Source organism: Gymnogyps californianus, chromosome 7 (genome assembly GCF_018139145.2).
Source record: "Gymnogyps californianus isolate 813 chromosome 7, ASM1813914v2, whole genome shotgun sequence".
In the NCBI taxonomy this organism is placed as follows: Eukaryota; Metazoa; Chordata; class Aves; order Accipitriformes; family Cathartidae; genus Gymnogyps; species Gymnogyps californianus.
In genome coordinates, this window is record NC_059477.1 from 26,399,377 (window position 1) to 26,419,240 (window position 19,864).

At 62.5% G+C, this 19,864-nt stretch overlaps 2 protein-coding genes across 2 annotated transcripts; one reads left to right on the forward strand and one right to left on the reverse strand.

The window, feature by feature from the left end:
* FEV (FEV transcription factor, ETS family member) lies at window positions 1-4,203 on the forward strand. Its single transcript, XM_050900404.1, has 3 exons — window positions 1-52; window positions 1,057-1,131; window positions 3,639-4,203. The coding sequence occupies exons 1-3, from the start codon at window positions 1-3 to the stop codon at window positions 4,148-4,150; spliced, it is 639 nt and encodes a 212-aa protein (XP_050756361.1). The 3' UTR covers window positions 4,151-4,203.
* Window positions 4,204-13,117: 8,914 nt separating this feature from the next.
* Window positions 13,118-14,079, reverse strand: CDK5R2 (cyclin dependent kinase 5 regulatory subunit 2). Its single transcript, XM_050900354.1, is given in 2 exon segments — window positions 13,118-13,854; window positions 13,857-14,079. Coding segments are annotated over 2 exon segments (960 nt in total).
* Between the last annotated feature and the right edge of the window lie 5,785 nt (window positions 14,080-19,864).

Sequence of the window (19,864 nt, forward strand, 5' to 3'; positions counted from 1 at the left end):
ATGAGACACGGCGCCGGAGCGGTGCCACTGCTGCTCAACATGTACCTGCCAGGTACGGGCGGACCCCCCCGGCCGCTGCCCTGCCGCAACGCCGTGCACCGCACAGCACGCCCTGCCCAGCCGCTGCCCTGGGGCCCTTCTCTGCCCCGTCTCCCTCCAGCGCCCACCCTGCCTTCCCCCTCCCTCGGTCCGTCCTCCCATCCTGCCTTCCAGTCCCCCAACCATCCTTTGCTCCTTCCTTCCAGCCGCTCTCACAGCTTTCCATGCCCGCACACCCATCCTCCCTTCCATCCTTCATCTGCCCACCGTCCCCCTGTCCTTCCATCCCTCCATCCACCCTTCTGTCCTTCCAACCCGTCCTTCTACCCCCCACCCTTCCCCTGTGCTTCCATCCATCCTTCCACCCCACCCACTTGTCCCTCCATCCCTCTTTCTGTCCCCACTACCGGCCATCCCCTCCATCTACCCTCCGTCCCTTCCATCAGCCCATTCTTCCACCGTCTTACCCATTACCTGCCCTTCCTTCCATCCTTCCACCTCTCGCCGTTCTTTCCCTCCTTCTTCTTATCCTTTCCTCCATCTACCCACCCGTCCTCCCTTCTGTCCTTCCATCCATCCGCCCATCTCTCCTTCCTTCCTTCCATCCGCCTCTCCATCTATCTCTCCTTTCCCCGGCCATCTGCTCCCCAAACACCGGCACTCGTTATTCCTTCCACCCGCCGCTCCTGCCACCCATCCTTCCACCCCACCCGCCTCCTCTCCCTCTCCCCCTGCCCCGCAGCTCTCCTTTTCTGCCTCTCTCCCTCTCTCCCTCTCTCCTCCCTACCCCAGCCCGCAGGATTTTCTATTCCTATTTAAAAGCTTCCCCGGCTCGGTCGGAAATCGGATTTCCTTTTTCCTGGACGCGTTTCCTGGCTTCGCCGCGGCGGCGGGGCAGGCGAGGGGGAGCGGCCGGTGGCTGCGGGGAGGCTGCCCGCGGGTGGGCGCCGGGGGGTCGCGGTCCCTCCTGGCTCCAGCCCCCCCTCCACCCCACCCGCGCCCCTTTTTCCCCCCCAGATCCAGTCGGGGAAACTTTGTTCAAAGACGGGAAGAGCCAGGCGTGGGGGTCTCTCAGCCCCGGCGTGCAGAAAGGTAAGAGCACCGCTGCCCCTTCCCCTGGACCGGCCCCGCTCCCCCCGGCCCGCCCGGAGCGGAGACCCCCCGGGGCACATGCATCCTCCCTCGCCCCGCAGCCATCGGGGACCCCTTCCCGTCCGTGTGCCGGGCATTGCCCACGCAGGACACGGCCGCCGCGGAGCCCCGCTCCCTGCTGCTGCGGGTGGCTCGGGCTGGGAACATCCCGCCGCCAAAACCCTCGGGGAAAGCGGCCGAGCCCCGACGGCCGGGAGCCGCCGTCCCGTTGCAGCGGAGGGGAGTGGGGTGCCCAGCGCCCCCAGCTCCCCTGGAGCCCCGCAGCGGGGCGGGGCGGGTGCGGGGTCCCAGCTCGGGTCCCCCCAATGCTCCGGGGACATCCGACGGGGAGGGAGCTGCCAGCCAGCCCGGGAGCCGGGGGGGCTAATCCGGGCTTGGGGGACCCGTTCCAGGGAGCGGGGGAATGAGGTGAGATACCAGCCGGGAGGGAGCTGCCGGTGCAGGGCTGAGGCACGGGCAGGGCATGGTTCGGCTGGGAGATGATGGATCCCCGGGAGCTGGAGCCATCCGTCTGGGAAAAACCGTCCAGGGGTCTTGGGGATCGGCCAAGGGCTGGCCGGGGAGCAGCCTGAGCCTGCTGGGGAGCACAGCAGCACTGGTCATCAGGCAGCCATGGGGCCAGTGCTGTGGTGTTGGGCCATGGGGCTTGCCTGTCTGGCAAGGAGACAGGGGCCAGGGGGTGCTCTGAGCGGGAAAACAGGAGCCCTGGTTTAGGGGTGGGAGGGGGGGGGCAAAGCTGGGACTGGAGGGGGCCCTTTTGCCTCTGCACTGCAGACTCTGCCCCAGCCATACTCTGCACACTGCGCTGCGGTGAGAAGTACCTTTTTGGATCCCTGGAGGTTTCCTCGGGGAGCTGCCAGGTGCTGCAGCACAGCACCCTGCGGCAGGCAGGATTGAGCCTCACCACCCCACCCAGCTGCACCCCCCAACACCTCCCTGCCCTCCTTGCATCGGGTGGGGCACCCCGTGGGTGGGGGGATAGCAGGAGCCCAGGGTGGGGGCTGCGGGGATGGAGAAGAGGCAAGGGCTGTGGGTGTACCCTAGGGAGGAGAGATCTCCCACCTCGGTCCCAGGATGGGGGATTTGGAAATACAATACCTTGGAAAGACCTGGGCTCGTCTGCCTGGATCAGGATGTCTGAGCGGGGTTTGGTGGAATGGGGATGGATGGGAAACAACTGTTCCCTGCTTCTTCCAGAGCAAGAATTGGAGGGCACCAAATGAAATAAGCGGGTGCAAAACAAGCAGGACAAGGTGGTTCTTTGTGGGAAAAGTAGCTGAGCTGTGGGACTGCCTGCTGCAGGGGTCGTGGGTGCTAAACCTCTATATGGGATCCAAACACCTTTAGACAAAATAGTGGCAGAAAAGCACAGGAAGGAGGATGAAATGCAAAGACACTTCCTCTGCCGCAGGAAAAGGCTGTGCTGCAAGGGCTGGGGTCTGGAGCAGGGATGTGCAGGGGATGCTGCTTGGGAGGGAGTGGAGGGGGTGTCTAGGCAAGAGCAGGGCTGCTCTGCAGGGTGGCTGGGTCCCAGTGGTGGGACTGCTCGTCGCCCTGAGGTCCAGGGACCCTCTCCTCTCGTGACCTCTGGCCAGACTCAGTGGAGCCTGTCCTTGTGCCTCACCATGGGCATGTCCAGGTGTGCCAGGCTCCTGTGTGTGTACAGCCTGGCACAGGGGCATCTCGGGCACCCACCAAGGGTGCCCCTCAGTGCAAGCTGCGGGTGTAATGGCCGTGGCTCAGAGAGGACAGTTTTCCTGTGGAAATAAGGAACATTGGTGCCTGATTCAAAGCTACAGCAGGTCCTGCCCTGTCCTGGTCTCTCCTTCCCCTATACCTGCCTGTGCCTGCCAGGGAAGCAGGTCAGAGCTGTGTTGCACCCTGACTTCAGCTCACCACGGAGACATCCTTGCAGGGCACAGTGCCCCTAGGGATGGGCAAGGGCTGTGCTATGACACCAGTCCAGTTTCAAGCAGAGGTGGCAGCAGGGAATATTGGTGCTGGGATGGATCTGGGTAGTGCCAAGATACCTTCTTCTTGGGGCTGCAGATGAAAGAACTAGGCCACATCATTACACCAAAGCAAATGAGCAGGTATTCATCTTCAGCGGGGTGTGAATGAGGGTGGGAGGGATGTGGGGACCCTGGATCCAGACCCACTGCAGCCTGCATTGACCTCTGAGCACTCCTACCCCTGTCCAGAAGTGCAGGGGCACCCTCTCCTCCTCTTGCTTGGGGGGCAGGATGGGGTAGGGATGCTGCAAAGGAGGCAAGACCTCGTTACCATCTTCTGTGTCTCTAGAGCAGGGAAGATGCAATGAGGTGCATCTGAAACCTGGGTCTGGGAGGGGGCAACATAGCAGGGGGTTGAGGAGACTGGGGCACATCCTGCCCCGCTCCTTGTGCCCTGAGAGGGAGCTTTAACGTCTCCGGGGCCCGGCCTTGCAGGCAGCGGGCAGATCCAGCTGTGGCAGTTCCTGCTGGAGCTGCTCTCAGACCGGGCCAACCTGAACTGCATCGCCTGGGAAGGCACGAACGGGGAGTTCAAGCTGATCGACCCCGACGAGGTGGCGCGGCGCTGGGGCGAGCGGAAGAGCAAACCCAACATGAATTACGACAAGCTGAGCCGGGCGCTGCGCTACTACTACGACAAGAACATCATGACCAAGGTCCACGGCAAGCGCTACGCCTACAAGTTCGACTTTCACGGGCTGGCGCAGGTGTGCCAGCCTGCCACCCCCGATCACACCCTCTACAAATTCCAGGGCAACCTGGCCCCGCTGCCCTTCTCGGGCATCTCCAAACTCAACCTCATGACCTCGGGGGTGACGCCAGCCGGCTTCTCCTACTGGCCTGGCTCCAGCCCGTCCCTCTACCCCGGGCATGGGCTCCAGCCCTCTGCCCCGTTCAGCGCCATGGCAGCCTCCCACCTCAACAACATGAACAACCATTACCATTAGAGGCTCGGCCGCGCCAGGCAGACCTCCCCGTCCCTGGCAGCGTGGGGCTGTGGAGCTGGGGAGCTCGGCAGGGAGGGGTGGGGAGGTGGGATTGTGCCCTGCTCTCAGTTGCCTCCTTTTAGTTTTGGAGAGTGGCGTGGGGGCGAGGGGTGCTTGCAGGGTAGCTGGGTTGGTTCCCTGATGTGGGTGGCTGGAGGAGAGAAGCCATCTAAATTTAGGGTGAGGAGGGATCCATGATCCTGAGAACGGACATGGATACTTAAAGCAGGGTGTGAATGGAAGGAAAACCCGTGGGCTCTCCTCCTGGCAGGGACTGTGCCCCCCTTTCCTTTGCAACATGCCACCTGCCCCATGAACATCCTTAGCTCTGCCCCCAGCCTGTGCCTGCCCTCCCCTCTCCCTGCAGAGAGGAGTCAGGAGCTGGGGCCCCAGGGCAGCTGTGTCCATGGGTGAGGGTCCCACTGGGCAGAGGCAGGGAAAGGGGACCCCCCCTTGTCGCTCCTCGGTCCCCCATCTTTGTCTCCAAAGCCTTCCTTTCCTCCATCCCTCCTACACCTCCTGCCAATGGTGGCTTCCTCCAGACCTCAGGAGAAGCCTTGGTCTGGAGAAAAAATGCCCTTCATGGGTTAACTCCTGCCTAGGGCAGGGCTCTGGGGTTGGAGGTGCCAGGGGAAGGTGTGAGGGGGGCACTGCCAGCCCTCAGGGCAAGGCCAGAGCCCAGAGGCAGCAGAGCCTGGGCCCTGCAACTCTGCCTTCTCCCCAGTGCCCGAGGACAACGCCACAGAGCAGGACAGTCTCCAACACCCTGCACACAAGCCTGTGTCCTGCTGGTCACTTCCAAGTTCAGTGCTCCAGTTTTACTGTGGCTTTAGCCCCTCACATGCAGGGCTTGGTGGGACACCCTCCATGGGTGGGGGCATCCCCAGGGACAAGTCTGGGTGGGAGGTGGAGCAGGAGAAGGGATGACAGCAGGGCTGGGAGCCCCGGACACCAAGGGGCAGCCCTGGGTCTCTCCCCCTGGGTCCAAGGAGGTGCCCCCATCCTCCGGAGCAGGACTTTGACTCAGTGGATGCAGAAGAGCTGGGTGTGCTGGGCTCTGTGCTGGCTGGGGGGAGGGATTGGTCTTCAATAAAACAGAGAGGTGCTGTGACCTGTGTCCTCTCGTGTCTGCAGGGGCCTGGCGAGAGGGGAAACCACCCAGTAAATCCCCTCCCATCCGAGCCAGAGCATCTGCAGGGATGGGATGGGGAGGATGCAGCCACCCTGCTGCATCACCTTTTCTCCAGGCATCACCTCTGGCTCTTACAGCCCCCAAGAGACAGGGCAGAGCTGGAAACCTCTGGGCTTCTTGAGACACCCCTCAAGGGAAGCCACATACCCTGTTCCCAGGCTGGCAAGGGGATGTGGCAGCTGGAGGCAAAGAGGAGATGCAGTTGGCCTGGCGGGTTGTCTGCCACCCTGCCATCATGCAGGGGAATTTGGGATGCCAGGAGCCGGATCTCTCACGACCCACAGAGCCCCAGCTCTGTGCTCAAGGGCAACCAGCTTGGGGCAATGCACTGGGCCCAGCATGGCCTGATCCTGCAGTGGGTGTCCCTGCTGGGCTGTGCTGTGCCAGGATCGGGGAGGTCCTGAGCCGTGGGGCCAGGCTCATGTGTGACATCGATGCATGGGTGAGCGTGGAAGCACTGCTTGCCTGGCTTCAGGAACATGCCCATGGATCCACTGGTGCCTGTGGTGGCTGGTGTGGGCTCAGGGGCTGCCGTCTGCCTGCCCCTCCATCCCACCCCCATCGGATGTCCGGGGTGCCAGGGCTGGGGGCCAGCCTTACGGCAGGGATCAGACGGGCTGTGTAGGGGGGTGCCGTGCAATTACCCAGCCCATGGAGGGAGTGGTCAGCCCCCAGCCACTCTCCCTGCACCCCCAGATCAGAGCAGCCCCCAGATCTGGGGGCTCCATGCTGCCCCCTCTGCGTCCCTCCAGGGTCTGGTCACTCTCATGGCCTTGGTGGCATCTGCTTGGACGCGTCCTCACTGCCCTAATCAGCTTAAGGGAGGGGGATCTGATGTCAGTGTCTCCTCTGGGGAGGGCTCAGGCTGCAGGGTGGGGGGTCTGATGCTGCCAGTGGGGAGCCCATGTATGGGAAAGGAGCTGCAGAGACTGAAGCTGGGTGTCTCTCCCTCCAGGGTCCCTGAACACTGCACAGTCTGGTCCCCAAGGATGGCAGGAGATGAAGTAGGGGGGAAAGGAGTAGTTGCCCCTATGCAACCAGCACTCAGGCTGGAGACAACCCCCCAGCCACAAGCTTGGCCTTGAGAGGGCAAATGAGGGGGCTAGCCACAGCTGGCTCCCTCAGAGCTGGGGCAGGGGGCCGTGCCCCTGCCAGGGGAGCCTGCTTCAGGGCTTAGGTAACTGCATGACGCAGAGCAAGACACGGATTAAGGGATGTGGATCACTAGTAGCTCCCCCCCCTGCCATCCTGCTCCTATCCCTCCTGTCCCTCTGCCAGTGCCTGCACCAGGGAAGCCCAGGTGAGCCCAGTTCCCTCCTCATTCCTGGCCCTGAAATCCCGGTCCCACTGGATTGGAGGCCAGACATGCTGGGGAAAGGGGGGAGTTACCTTTTTGGGAGAGGGAGATCCACTGCACACCCCCAATGCAAGAGGCTGCAGCTGAGGACTTGCTTCACTCTGCTCTGAGCTCACCTGGCATGGTCCCCCTGCTCTGTCCCCAGAGTGCCACCCCAAAAGCCGGGAACCAGTCCTGCACTCCCCAGGGACGGCAGCCAGGAGCGAAGGTGGGGAACATCCATGCAGGACTGCACCAGTGATGCTCTCACCTGCCTGAGGATGCAACCGGTGTCACCATGGCAACTCAGGATGCTCCCATCCCCAGGCCCCACTGTGAGAAGCCCCCCCCACCTCATGATGTGCTTACCGGAGGTGGGGACAGAGCATCACCTCCCACCCAACCCAGCCTCCCCTCCCCCCCAGAACCCCGTCTGACCCAGCCTGCCAGCAGCACTGCTTTCTTCAGTCACCAAAACCGCTGGCTCGGAGCAGACTGCAGCAAAATCCTGCCAATGGGTGAGCAGGGCCGAGCCTGGCACGGCTCCCGGCAGAGCATCATCCCTGGCCCCGACCGGGGGTGCCCAGCCCGGGGGGCTGATGGAGGAGCACCTTCCCTGGCAGTGGGGTGCACCAGCTGGGTGGGGAGCCTGTCCTAGGTGGCTGGCAGCAGGGTGCATGGGCCTGGTGCACTCGCAGGCTCCAGACCTACCTGCGGGGAGTCCTCGGGTGCCCTGCCCAGGGTCAGATGGGGGAACGTGGTCCCAAAGGGCCTCAGCCTGCACTGGGAAGAGCAAGGGAGCAGAGCACGTGGCCTGGCAGCTTCTTCTGCTGCCTTGTGATTAAAGGCAGAAGGTTTTCTTCCTACTTAAAAAAAAAAGAAGTATCTTTGTCTCTGGCTTTGCTCAGCCAGCAAGAGGGCAGGATTGAGCCCTGCCCTGGCTTCAGCCTCTTGCCAGGATGGCAGGGGACCCCTCCAACTCCCCCAAAGCCTCCCAGCCACACAGTAAGGGATCAGAGCGGGGATGGAGTAGCCCCTCTCCTATTTTAGCAGAGCCACGTCGCCACTTGCTTCATTTCTCATGCTGGGAACGGCCTTCGCGGCACAGTCAGGTCACGTCTGCCCCGGGGGACGCGGGCTGCCTCCCTGCCCACCCCTGCTCCCCTTCCAGCTCTCCCAATTCCCACCTATTTCCTCCTCCCTGCATCCCCGCTGCGCTGGCTCCTCAGCTCGGCCCCCCCACCCCCAAGCTGCTGACTCACATCCTCTCTCCAGACGCCACCTTCCCTTGGCCTGGCTCCCTGCAAAGCGCTTCGTGACTTAGTGTGGCTCAGCCGGAGCCCACAGGTGCAGGCAGTCGGGCTCCAAAACCCCTCACGAAGCCCCTGCAAGGAGCTAACCGTGATGCTTCCAAAAGATGCTGCCTTCTCCCTTGCCAACATGCTCGGGGCTGGGGCCGTACTGCCACCGGACATCCCCCTGGCCCGGACTTCTCTTCCCCCAGGTCCTGGATACACCTGGGGGGAGCTTTGTGTACTTTGGGTTTCTTCCCTGCTTGCTGCCCTCCCCGGACGCAGGGATGCTCTGGATGGAGGCCCAAACCTTGCCCCTGCTGCCACCTGCTTTCTGGTGCCCAGGCAAGGGCTGCCGGGGAGACAGTGTCCTGGTGCCGCTCCTGCCCAGCTGTACACTGAGACCTTGGGCCGGACTCTGCTGAGGGCAGGGGCTGGGCAGCGGGGAGGACTGGATTAATGCGCTAATGCCAGATTACGCTCTAATGCAGGACTTCTGATGAGGGAGCGGCACCCGGTCCAGCCTGGGGGGCACTCACTCCATGGGACAGTCTCCCTACGACTGCCCCAGGCCACAGCTTGGTGCTGCCTGGCTGTCCCCCAAGGAGCTCGGTCCTCAGGGGTGACGCAGGACTCTGAGACAGGCGGGGGACACAGCACAGGGCAACCTCCATGCTCAGCAATCAGTGGGCTGGAGGTAATGCCCCAGCCTAGGCAGCCCTGGCCCTCCCTCTGCTCTGCCGGGCTCCATGGCAGAAGGATTAACCGTCACAGCAGGGCTCCAAGGCATCTAGTTCCCCTTCTCCACCCGCCCCAGCTTCCTGGTGTAGAGCTGTCCCCAGTCTCTGCTGCTCAGTCCCATACCCACCAGCCAGGCAATGCCACAGGCCACGTTTTGGCTACAGCGGGGACCAAACTGTCTGCTGTCCCACCTCCCTCGGTCTCCTGCCTGCCACTGGGCTACCCTGGGCACTGGCAGAGCTCAAAGCCTCTTGCAGGTTCCCACCCCAGCCTGTATGCACCCCCCATCAGCTGAGACCCTGTGGCGGCTGTCCTGCTCCTCCCTGGGTACAAATATCTCATCAGCCAATTTAGTCTAGGACCCCTCATGCTCTCTCTGCCATTCGCTGCCATCTCCCTGGGTCACTTTGTCCATGTCTTCCCCCCTAGACATCCCACCAGCACCTGTGACCGAAGTGCCATAGAGCAGGGAGGGGACCAGAAACCTGCACCCACAAGTCATCCCCAATTCAGCAGAGCAGCAACAGCCCGAAGCTGCAATGGAGCCAGTGTCCGACTAGTTCCCACAGAGGCAGAAGAGAGACCTCCCACTTCCATCTGCCTTGAGGAACGCGTTATCCATCATCCTTGCAGCCGAACGGAGGAAAAGGGCTTGCGCAGAAAGCTGGGCTGAGGCAGGTCCTTCACCAGCCACATGGGCGCCGGGTCTGCATCATCCGGAGCAGCTTCCTCCCCATGGAGCAGCTCCAAGTCACTCTGGGGGATGCTGCCAACTCTTAATAGCAAGAGCACAGCTTCCCCGTTGTTTGTCTGGCAGGAGGAGGCACGGCTTGCCAGGCTGGCTGCTCCAGCCACCCATCACTCCTCCATGCCCCAGTGCCATGGCCAGCACGTCCAGTGCATGGAGTTTGCTCTGCAGACAGAGCAGCAGGGCAAGGGGAGTCCCACAGAGCTGTTGCTCCATGAGCTCCGGGCAGAAACCCCTGCTTTCACGGGTGACTACGCATCCTGGGGATCCACTGCCACGCAGGGTGCCTCCAGCAGCCCCACGGACCCTTGGGGAGCAAGAGAAGGATGTTATGGCCTGAGAAGAGACCTCCCTGGGGCAGGAGGGGCTGGACCCACTGCAGGCTGCAATATGCAGCTTGTGCCCACCTCTCCTGCTGCAACATGGGGTGGAGCAGACCGGGCATCCACTGTGAGGCATAGAAAGGAGATGTGTTGCTGCTGGAGGAATTTCAAACTAGGAAAGAGCTGGGATCCTTCACCAAGGCCCTGTGGTGATGGATCCCTGACTTGGCCCTGCTGCTCTGCCTCTGAGCCCCAAACCCGATGTGAATCCCCCATCTCTGCAACCCCAGATGCTGCTGGGCCCTGCGGCTGGCAGTGAGGGGGGCTTCCCAGCCTCTCCTGAGAGGGTCTCAGCCCCTCACTGCTCCTCAGGGAGCACCAGGTGGCTTCAGGGATCACAAGTTTGGGGACAAGCTCTATCCATCCCCCTACTGCTGCCCCATAGCTGGCTCCTGAGCCCAGACCCCCATGGCATCGTGCAGTGGCACAGGGGTCTGGCAGGCTAAAGCACACAGCTTTTGAGAGGGGAAAACGCCAAGCTCCCAAGCCTGTCTGAGGATTCCCACCCTCAGTACCCCCCCTGCTTGTGTATCCCCCCACCTCCCCTTTGCCTTGGGGGGAGCAGGAGGCTCCCAGGCAAGGTAAGGTTAGTGCTCCCCCTGCCCCGCTCCCCCCAGCAGCTGTACAAGGTCCTCTGGGGGAGGGAAAACCAGACATCTCTCCCCTCAGTAAGGCTCTGGCTGAGCCGACGATGCATATTTAAATGCACGGGAGCATCTAAGCTCGTCTCTCATTCCTTGACATTTCCAGAGACTCCAAGCTGTCTTCAATTACCAGTCTGCAATTAGCTCTTCCTAAATCCCCCAATGAGGCCTAGCACTCTTAATCAATGAAGCACAAGGGAGGAGGGGAAGGACATGGCCTCACTGCAGCTGGAAGCATTTTAAAAGGCTGGGGCTTGAGGCTGGAAGGACCCTGAGAGTGTCTGTAAGGGGATCTGTAGGGTGGGAAAGCTCCACCAGTGCTGGCAGGTTGTTCAGCTCTGGAGACAAGACTCTATAAAGCCCTACAGCGGGAGGTAGAGGGTCACCGGACAAACGCCCCCGGCTCAGGGTGGAGACAGCCGGCACCAATGGCTTGGGTTTTACCCCGCGATGCTGCAGACCCTTCTTGCTGGATTGTGGCATGCTGCTTCCTCTCACTGTGCCTCAGTTTCCCTCTCTGCAAAATGCTGATAGAGGAAAGTCAGGGCTCCCCCAGCAGCCCCATAGGAGCTCTAAGGGTCCAATTCCACCCCTGTTTAAGCCAGAGTAAGTGAGAGCTACTACATTCCCCAGTACAAGAAGTGGATATGGCCAAATTTGGGGTGGGTTGTGAGTACGTTTTAGCCCAGACAGCTCACCACAAGGTCACATGAATGTCAATCTAAAGGCAGGGACAAGAGCACCCATTAGGGACAGGGAGGAGGGGAGCAGCACGGGTCTCAGTGGGTTTACGCAGCCACAGAAAAGCCTTGCACAGCACCCTGCCAGGTCAGTACCCGTCACAGGGACATCTGTGCTGTCTTCCTGGCGGCACAGCTTTGCCTGAAGGAGCCAGATTGGGCCTAATTAGCAGCTCTGCTGATGCACACAAAGGTAGAGAGAATCCAGCTTACCCTCCATGACCTGCAGAGCCAGCACAGTTCTTGCCAGCTGAGGGGAGCCCAAGCACCTGGCTCAGAGGGGCTGGGAAGCACTGGATGCAGACCCCAACTGGAAAGCGTGTGCTGTGGATCCTGCTAAAGAAGCCCCAGCAAATTCAGTAGCCTGAAGCGTAGCAACCAGCTATGAGAAAGGCAAAGCCTTCCTCTTCTCCACCCCTCTCCCTGGGGGTCTGCAGAAGCACAGGGCTGGTAACTGGGCTAGCAACACAGCTCCCACAGCCTGCTGCTGCCAGGGAAGGGAGCCCGGCCCTGCAGAGCAGAAATAGGGAGGAAGGAGGTGAGGGGAAGAAGCTTTGGGGGGGGGCGGGAGAAAGGTGACATGGGCTGTGGGATCCTGGTTAAATTCAGTGCAGCAGACAGGCATCAGGCATTTCCATCTGGAATGGAGGAGGCCAGGAGAGCTCACAGGGAGCCAAGGGGCACTTCGGTGGACCAGGACTGGCCTTGGGCACGACAAACAGGGGTGAAATTCTGACCCCCAACTCACACTGGGGAGTCAAACCCCCTCTGAGAACCAGCCCCCCATCCCTCTTGGGGAGGAGAGGGGGTACGACTGGGAGCTTGGGGTGCCCCCCAATCCCCCTTGCACCCCACAGCCCAGCAAGTCCAGGGAGCCACCACCAGGCCCGTCCAGGCCGCCTCTTTATTCTCCAGTGAAGCAAAGCAAGAGGAGAGGGGACCCCCCCCTCCATAGCAGGCCCCCTCCCCCTGGGCTCCCTAGGCCTCCTCTGGCACAGACCCCTTTCCCCGCAGCAAGCCAAGGGGAGGGGAAGGGGGGACGGCATCACCCACCGGGACCTTGTTTTGGGAGGCGCACCGGGGAGGGGGGGGGTTTACCCGCGGGGAGGGGGGGGTGGGCGCCCCCCCCCCCCCCAGCGGCTCGAACAAAGGGGCAAGCGGGCGGCAACGGCGGGGTAAGGGCAGCGTCGCCCATGCCCGGGGGGGCCCGTATCCCCCACGCGGGGGGAGGGGGGGGAGACAGCGCCCACGACATGAAAGCCCACGGCCCCCCCGGCCTTGCCTGCCTGCCCCCCCCCCCGGCCTTTGTCTGCTCAGCCGCGGCGGCTCCAGCACCACGGACAGCGCCGGGGCCGGCAGCGGCGGCGCGGGGCCCGGCTCTGCCCGCGGCGGGGCGCGGGGGGGGGCTCGTTCACATGCACCGTCTGCCCGGGGCCCCCGCAGCACCCAGGAGACTCCCCCGTACCCTCCTGCCCCGCACCCCCAGCTCCATTTTTCCCCTCCCCTATTTTTCTAGAGAAAACGCATCCAGGAGCCTCCGCTCCTCGGCAGCCTCCCCCCCTCCCCATCGCGCAGGCGGGAGGGACGGACACACACACACAAACCCCCCCCGGTCTTCTCCGCCGTCTCGGTGTCCCGGAGCGCAGCCCCCAGCTGGGGTCGGAAGGGGGGGGGGGAGCGGCCGGATCCGTAGCAGGGAGGGTCCAGGCAGCTTCTCCGTGGAGCTGGCAGCCGGGGAGGGGGGAAGGCGAGGAGGATGCGGGGTGCTGGGGGGGATCCGGCAGTCCTTCACCTCCCCCGTCCCTCGGTGCGCGGCCCCTTCCGCCCCCGGCGCCGGGGGCCCGGTACCTCCCTAGCGGTCCAGGCTGATCGTCCAGTGCTTGGACCCGTCTCCGCCCTCGCCTTCGCTCTTGAGGTCCTGGAAGAGTTGCGTGAAGTAGTGCGGGTCCGCGTTGATTCGCAGCATCTTGGCGCTGAGGCGCTGGATGATGCCCAGGCAGCGCTCCCAGAAGCGCCCCTTGTCGCCCTCCACCAGGAAGGGCTTCAGCGGGTAGGAGATCTCGTTGCCCATGTAGGAGTAGGCAAGATAGAGGCAGGTGAGGAAGGCGGCCTGCAGCTCGGCCTGGCTCCCGATGTCTTCTCCCCGCAGCGCTTCCCGGCACAGCAGGTAGACGAACACCAGGTTGGCCGGGGTGATGAAGCCCTGGTCCTGCCAGCCCTGCAGCAGCAGCGAGCGGTCCACGCTGCGAAACCAGGAGATGAGCTCGCCAGGGCTCAGCTCCTTCAGCCGGTAGCAGCGGCGGCACACGAAGTCCCCCAAGCAGCGCAGCAGCTCGCCGGTGGACGCCTGCACCACCACACGGCGCGGGGACCCCGGGGCACGGCTGCCGGCCGGCGGCGGTGGCGGCGGCGGCTTGCCCCCGCCGGAGCCCGGGTGCAGCTCCTGCGGCGCCGAGGGCACGGTGGGCACCGGCACGGCCAGCGGGCCCTGCTTGGCGCCGTCGGCCGACCCCACCACCGACTTGCGCAAGTTCTCGCGGTTGCGCTGCACCACCAGCGGGTCGGGCTGGCCCGGGGCCCCCCCCGGGCCCCGCCGCCGGGCTTCGGCGTCACCTTCTTGGTGCTCTTCTTCTTCTTGGCCGAGGCGGCCACCAGCCGCTTCCAGGTGAGCGCAGAGATGAGCACGCCGGGGCGCTTCAGCCGGCTCTCGCCCTTGCCCGGCACCCTTCCCGGCGCCTTGTCGGCCAGCAGCCCCCCGCCGCCGCCGCCCTTGCCCGAGGAGGCGGCGGGGGAGAGGGAGAGCACCGTGCCCATGCTAACGCCGAGCGGGACGGGCGTGCGGGGGCCGGGGCGCCGGCACCGCCCATAGGAGGCCGGGGGCTGCGGGGGAGGCGGCCCGCACCGGGGCCGCGGTGCCCGAGGATGCTCCGCCGCGCCCGCTCTGGGCTCCGCGCCCGCCGCTGCAGCCAGCCGCGGCCCCGCCGCTCCCCGCCTCCCCGCCGCCAGCCAATCGCCGCCGCACGGGCCCCCGGTGCGGCCCGCCCTCTCGCCGGTGGGCGGCGGAGCGGGGCGGGGGGGGTAGCCCGACGCGGTGCGGCGCGGCTCTGCCGGGCGGCTGCCGCCCCGGCGTGACCTTCACCGATGGGGGGCTCGCCCGGTGCTCCTGCCGGGGCCGGGGGGCTGGGGCCTGCGATGCTGTCCCATCCCCTCAGCCCTCCGTGTTAGGGACGTGGGAAGGCAGCAGGGCCCGGTGGGGGGGAGCCCAGAGGACAGGGGGCGCAGGATGGGTCTGGGGGGTCTTCTGAACTTGGCCACTCTCACCCGGGTCCTGCTCTGTATTCTTACCCGCAAGGCGAGGGATGAACCTTCGCAGACCAGCACAGCCCCCCCCAAAAGGTGCTAGGGGGACACAGTGGGGAAGAAGAGCCCTGGGAAACGCCAGAGGGGAGGATGAGGAAGGGTGAAGGTCAAGAAGACTGTGAGCATGTGCTGGGGGGGCAGCTGGAGAAGGCTTGGGGCTGGGGAAGGCTGGCTGTGACTCAACCGCTGCCATGAAGGGCCTAGGCTTGGTGGGAGAGCCTCAGCTCTTGTGAGAACCAGCCCGACCCTGGGCACTGCTCTGTAGGGAGTCAGGAGGCACCCAGCCTGGGGGGAGCACCCCCAGCACCTGCTGTGCAAGCGTTGGGTCCCCCACTCGCCCTGCCTCTTCCCACTCAGCCCTGGAGGGGAGATTTACCACCACGCTGACGGTCACCAGCATCAGGCCAAAGTCAGGGACCCTGGAGAAAGGGGAAGGGGACTCCTCCAGGTCCCCAAGGCAAGACCAGCCAGCCCTGCTGCCCAGGGCTCCCAGAGCCCTCAGGGGAGGAGGGAAGAGATGCTGCACTTCTGCATCATTGCAAAACGGTATGCGATAAACCAGACGCATGCACACAGGCTGCTTCTCCCTCTCCGGATCCGAGCACGCCATGGATGAAAGCTGCACCCACTGCTTGCTGCCTCCCTGCCTCTTGCAGGAAGATCCCCTTGTATTTCTCATGAGCTGGAGGACGGATCCTGCAGCTCTGATTGCTACAGCGGGTGCCAGGCATCCATTAGGAACAAAAAGCCCCAATTGCTGGGACTGCTCCTGCATGTAAAGCGCCGGGAGAGGCAGCTGGGAAAGGTCTCAGGGAGAACATCTCAATGATGCATTTTGATACAGCATTTTATGTGTGAAATGAACACATCGGTGCCAGGATGTAGCTGCTGCCGGATGGATCTGGGCTAACAGGCAGTAATGAATTATCAACCGGGAGGAGCTAAGCCAGCCCCCCTGCTTCCTCCTGCACTGCTGATGCTGGAGGTGTTTGCAATGAAAGCGCAGGCTCAGAGCCGGGTTTCAGACTTCCAGCCAGGCCTCCCGATGCCTGGGGCTGACATGCCACATCTGGGGGCAGGGCAGAGGCTGTGCCCTCTGTGCCATGGCAGGGAAGAGGGACAAAGTCCCATTCCCATGTATCCTGCGATGTGGCCAGCCACGTCCTGCTGTTACCTTGCAGGAGGCCGCAGTGGGATCTGCAAAGAACATGCACATGTGCACACTGACCCCCAAACACAGAGGTTTGCTTTGGGAGCGGCCAGAATCAAAGTGGATCTGGGCCAGCATGACCTACTCAAGGCCAGCTTAGGCTGGGCTGAAGTAGCCAGGAGGATTTGGTAAAGGGGTACAAATACAGAAGAAGAAAATCAGGACAAGGTTCCTGATGAAGATTAAGTCAGCACCTTTAGATATACAGAGCTGGCTTCAACCTAGCCTAGAAGATGGAGGAGCCCTAGGGAGGGGATAGGAAGGAGCTTGTGGTCTTTGCTCTCTGCGTGTTTGAGGATGGACTGATCTTCTGGTGTGCAAACATGGTCTCATCAGAAACCCACAGCTGAATTTTGCACATGAGGAAGCAGAGACCTTCCTGCATACTGCTTGCTCCTGCTGGAGTAAAATTGCTCTCAGATTGCTTCATCTGAAACACATGAAGCCACCCTCACCCTGTGTGAGCTCTCCCAAATTGGCTTGCCCTAACTCATTAAGAAGGGCTATTTGTACTCGGCAGTGACGAGCTGGGCTTTGCAGCCTTTCACACAGAGGACCGGGCCAGAGAGCTCCCCTGCCTCCCCCAGCTGGGCTTGCAGTTACCGGACCGAGCAGCTCAGTGTGCGCGCACCTCCTACTGCTCCCAGGAGGGGAGATTTGGCTGAAGCCTGTTTAGAAATCCAGCCCAGGGCTGTTCAGTGATGCAGCTTGAGGCCTCGGCTATGAGCAGCAGAAGAGCTCCAGGGCCATTTATTCCCTTCTTACCTGCAGCTGCATGTGTCCCTCTGTGGGAGCAGCTCTGGGGTAGAGAAGGTCAGTGAGCCCATAGTCCTTCCCCAAGCCAGCACTGCTGGCAAGGGCTTCCTGCAAGCACTAGGGAATTACCCAAGCCCTACAAGAACAGCAGGATGTTTCTTATGCAGGTAAAGAAGCAGCTTTGCAGCTTACTTGGGAGGCAGCCGCTCTTCCACGTGAAAGAGGAGGATCTTTTCCCCCCTCTTCAGTTTTACTCTTCAGGCTCCAGCCCTGAGGCTGGCAGGCAATGATATAGCACAAGCTACGTCCTTGAGGCCGTCTCTGCTTGGCTCTTCCTTTAGGTCTCAGTTGTAAATGGTCAGTTGGCAGGGAAAGGCATAAAGCAGGAGGGGAGGGCAGCATTTCCCTTCCCCAGAAAATTGGTGTTCCCACCCCAGGCAGGTGGAATGATGTGCCCTTGGATGCGAGGGCGGAACGGAGTAGGGCTCCAGGCACGGTCAGTCTCAAAGCTGCTCTCAGGCTCCTGCCCTTGGCCAAATCTTCAGCTGCTGGTGGTGTGGCTTTGCTGGGACACTGTTGGCATACACAGATCCCCTGCTACTAAGGGTCACTCTAGCCAGGACAACACTTACCTCAGCTACATGCTAGCACCAACAAAGGGATGGTTTCTTGTCCAGGCCCCTAATTTGGGCTGTGTAAAAGGCTATCCTTGTCCTAAATCAGGGGTGTTCCAGATGGGGAGTTGGAGCACTCTGGTACCCAGCACAGCTGGCTGGATTCCAGGGATGGAGACGGGCAGGGAGACAGCAGCACCAGGGGAGAGAAGCAGGGGTCAAACCAGGCAGTACTGTGCAAAGGCTCTAAAAGAGCTAGTGTTGACCTGCAGGAACCACACAGTTCTCTGTGGGTGCCTGGCAGCCAGTCTCCCACTCTGTTCCACCTGAGTTGAGCCTCTCACTGCACAGAGCTGTGTAGCTCTGCCTGCCCGGTGCAGGTGGGAACGTGGTGGCAAGTCAGGCCTTGGTGAAGCCCATGCCAACCCTCACATCCTCTCCAAGCTGTCTCTGCCTGATGCTGCTGTGCTGGGGCTGTGGCTCAGAAATGCACAAGCTCCCAGCCTGGGGCAGGGCAGCTCTCCCAGCACCCCCAGGACATGCAAAGGCATTTTGGAGGGTCCTGGGCCTCCTAGTCTGATCCTAGCTCCCCTCCAGGCTGCTGAGCTATTGGGCATGGGCTTTGTGAGGGGTCCTGGCTGAAAGCAGCTGGCACTTCCCCCTGCCTGCTCCAGAATGATGAATGAGCACACGTTTGCTGGCTGGCTGGAGCTGTTCTTTAATAGCTCACTTGCTGTGCTGTGGTCTGTCTGCACTGGCAAAGACAGGCAGGGAAAAGGACCGTCTCCCTGGCAGCGGCTGGCCAGCCAGCTCCTGCGCTGTGCTGCTTTACCCATGGAGATGGAGCTCACAGTCTTGGTACATCTCTCAGTGAGCAGGTCTGACAGACCTGGTGCTCCCCCTCCCAAGCCCATCCAGCAGGCAGACAACCTCTGGCAGAGCTCCTGCCTGAGCTGGGAGCCCTGGGGCTGGGAAGCCCCAGAGGACCTGGCTGGCAGGTTGTCTGCAGTGCCCAGGGAGGAGAAACCAGCTTGTGCTTCTGAGTGCCCCAGCCCAGGCACCTCTCCCTTTTCCATCTGTGGTCCCCCTCCATCTTTCTCCTTCCCATTTCTCAAGGGAGATGGGCTACAGCTGTGGCTCCACAGACACCAAAGCTGATCCAGGCTTATCCTGTGACACCCCCTTAGTGTAGCTTAGGGTGGGGGGCAGTGCCTACCTAAGATGGCTGGAGGAGCTTGTGCCGTCCCTGCTCCGAGGTCAGCCCTTGGTTCACGCAGCAGTGTGGAGCAGAGCACAGCAGAGTCGAGCAGCCCCGTTGCAGCCCCTGGAGAGAAGCTATTTTTGTACTGCCATTTGCCAAACAGTGGTGCTGGGAATGGCTCGGAGAGCTGGGGCAACACAGCTCCTCTGGGTGGAAACCGTGCAAGGCAGAGCCAGGCCTTGAATCGGCATGGAAACACATCTCTGCTACCTGATTCCTGGGCAGAGAGAAGGGTCCTGGCACTGGGCAGCCCCCATCTTCTGGTGGGGAGGCAAGTACCCCTCGCTGGCATGGGGGCAAGGATGGGGCTATGCTCACAGCCCTCATCCCTCCCAGGACTGCTGCCATTAAAGCCCTTAAAGGAAGAAAGTCTCAGCTCTGAGTGGGACAGGAAGGTATAACTGGGAAGTCCCAAGCATAGCCATGGGCTGCTTAAATGTCTGCCAGCACATCCCTACAGTCTTGTAGCAGGAAGAAACCCACACAGTCACAGGCTGGTAGAGGTTAATGAAGGGGCTAATTATTCGCCCCTGCAGGCAATTAGGGCTCCATTAGGAGAGCCTCCCTCAGCCCAGCACGGGGAGGTGGTGGATGGTCTCTGAGCTGGAGCCCCTGAAGGGGTGAAGTGGGGTTGTGTGAGGCCCTGCGCTGCCTGGGCGGCGGCTCCGGGGAGGGCTCCGGGGTGGGCTCCGGGGTGCCGCCGGGCGGGTGCCCCGGGCCGGGGCTGTGCTGCCCTCTCGCGGCAGCCGCCCCCGGAGCTCCCCGGGGCGAGTTCTGCGCGGCTCTGGGTCCCCTCCCCATCTCCAGGTTGTCTGGAGCTGGGCACAGGCTTGCTCCAGCGGCTTCGAGCCCAGCCCATCACTGCAATTCTTTGCCCCCCTGCTTTGGGGAGACTCTCTGGCTGTCAGGGCCACTAGCATAGCTGGAGGAAGCTGCCACTTGTGTGAGGGAAAGTGTCTGGTTGCTGTCCTGGTGGTGGTGGTTCCTCCCCGCTACCCATCACCTGCCTGTGAAGACCCAGCAGCTCCCAACCTGCAGCCTGTGCGGAAGCGGGGGGCATCTCTGGAGCCTCCTGGCAGTGAAAGGGCTGTGGGCGAGAGGGCTGAGGTCTCCATGCTGGGATGGAAGGGGTGCCATGGGGTGCTGTGTGTGAGGAGCATCCCAGAGCAGGGGGAAGAGGGCAGAGGGAGCACAGGGCAAGGAAAGCATCTGTGGCAGGCAGCAAGGATTTGTCCAGGATCATGTAGGATGCTGGGTGCTGAGCCCAGGACTCCTGGTTTCCAGGTCAGACTTGTTCCCACACCTCCCTGGCTGGCAGGAGCTGAGCAGTCCAACCCCTCAGGATTGCTTCCATCTGGCAGGGAGGCAGCTCCCTTCATTTAACCTCCTCCTGCAGGC

Bases quoted from the DNA above. Each gene is read 5' to 3' on its own strand.
- FEV (XM_050900404.1), top strand. From the start codon at position 1: ATGAGACACGGCGCCGGAGCGGTGCCACTGCTGCTCAACATGTACCTG. The intron at 53-1,056 runs GTACGGGCGGAC...TTTCCCCCCCAG, and splicing joins GCTCAACATGTACCTGCCAG to ATCCAGTCGGGGAAACTTTG. The intron at 1,132-3,638 runs GTAAGAGCACCG...CCGGCCTTGCAG, and splicing joins CAGCCCCGGCGTGCAGAAAG to GCAGCGGGCAGATCCAGCTG.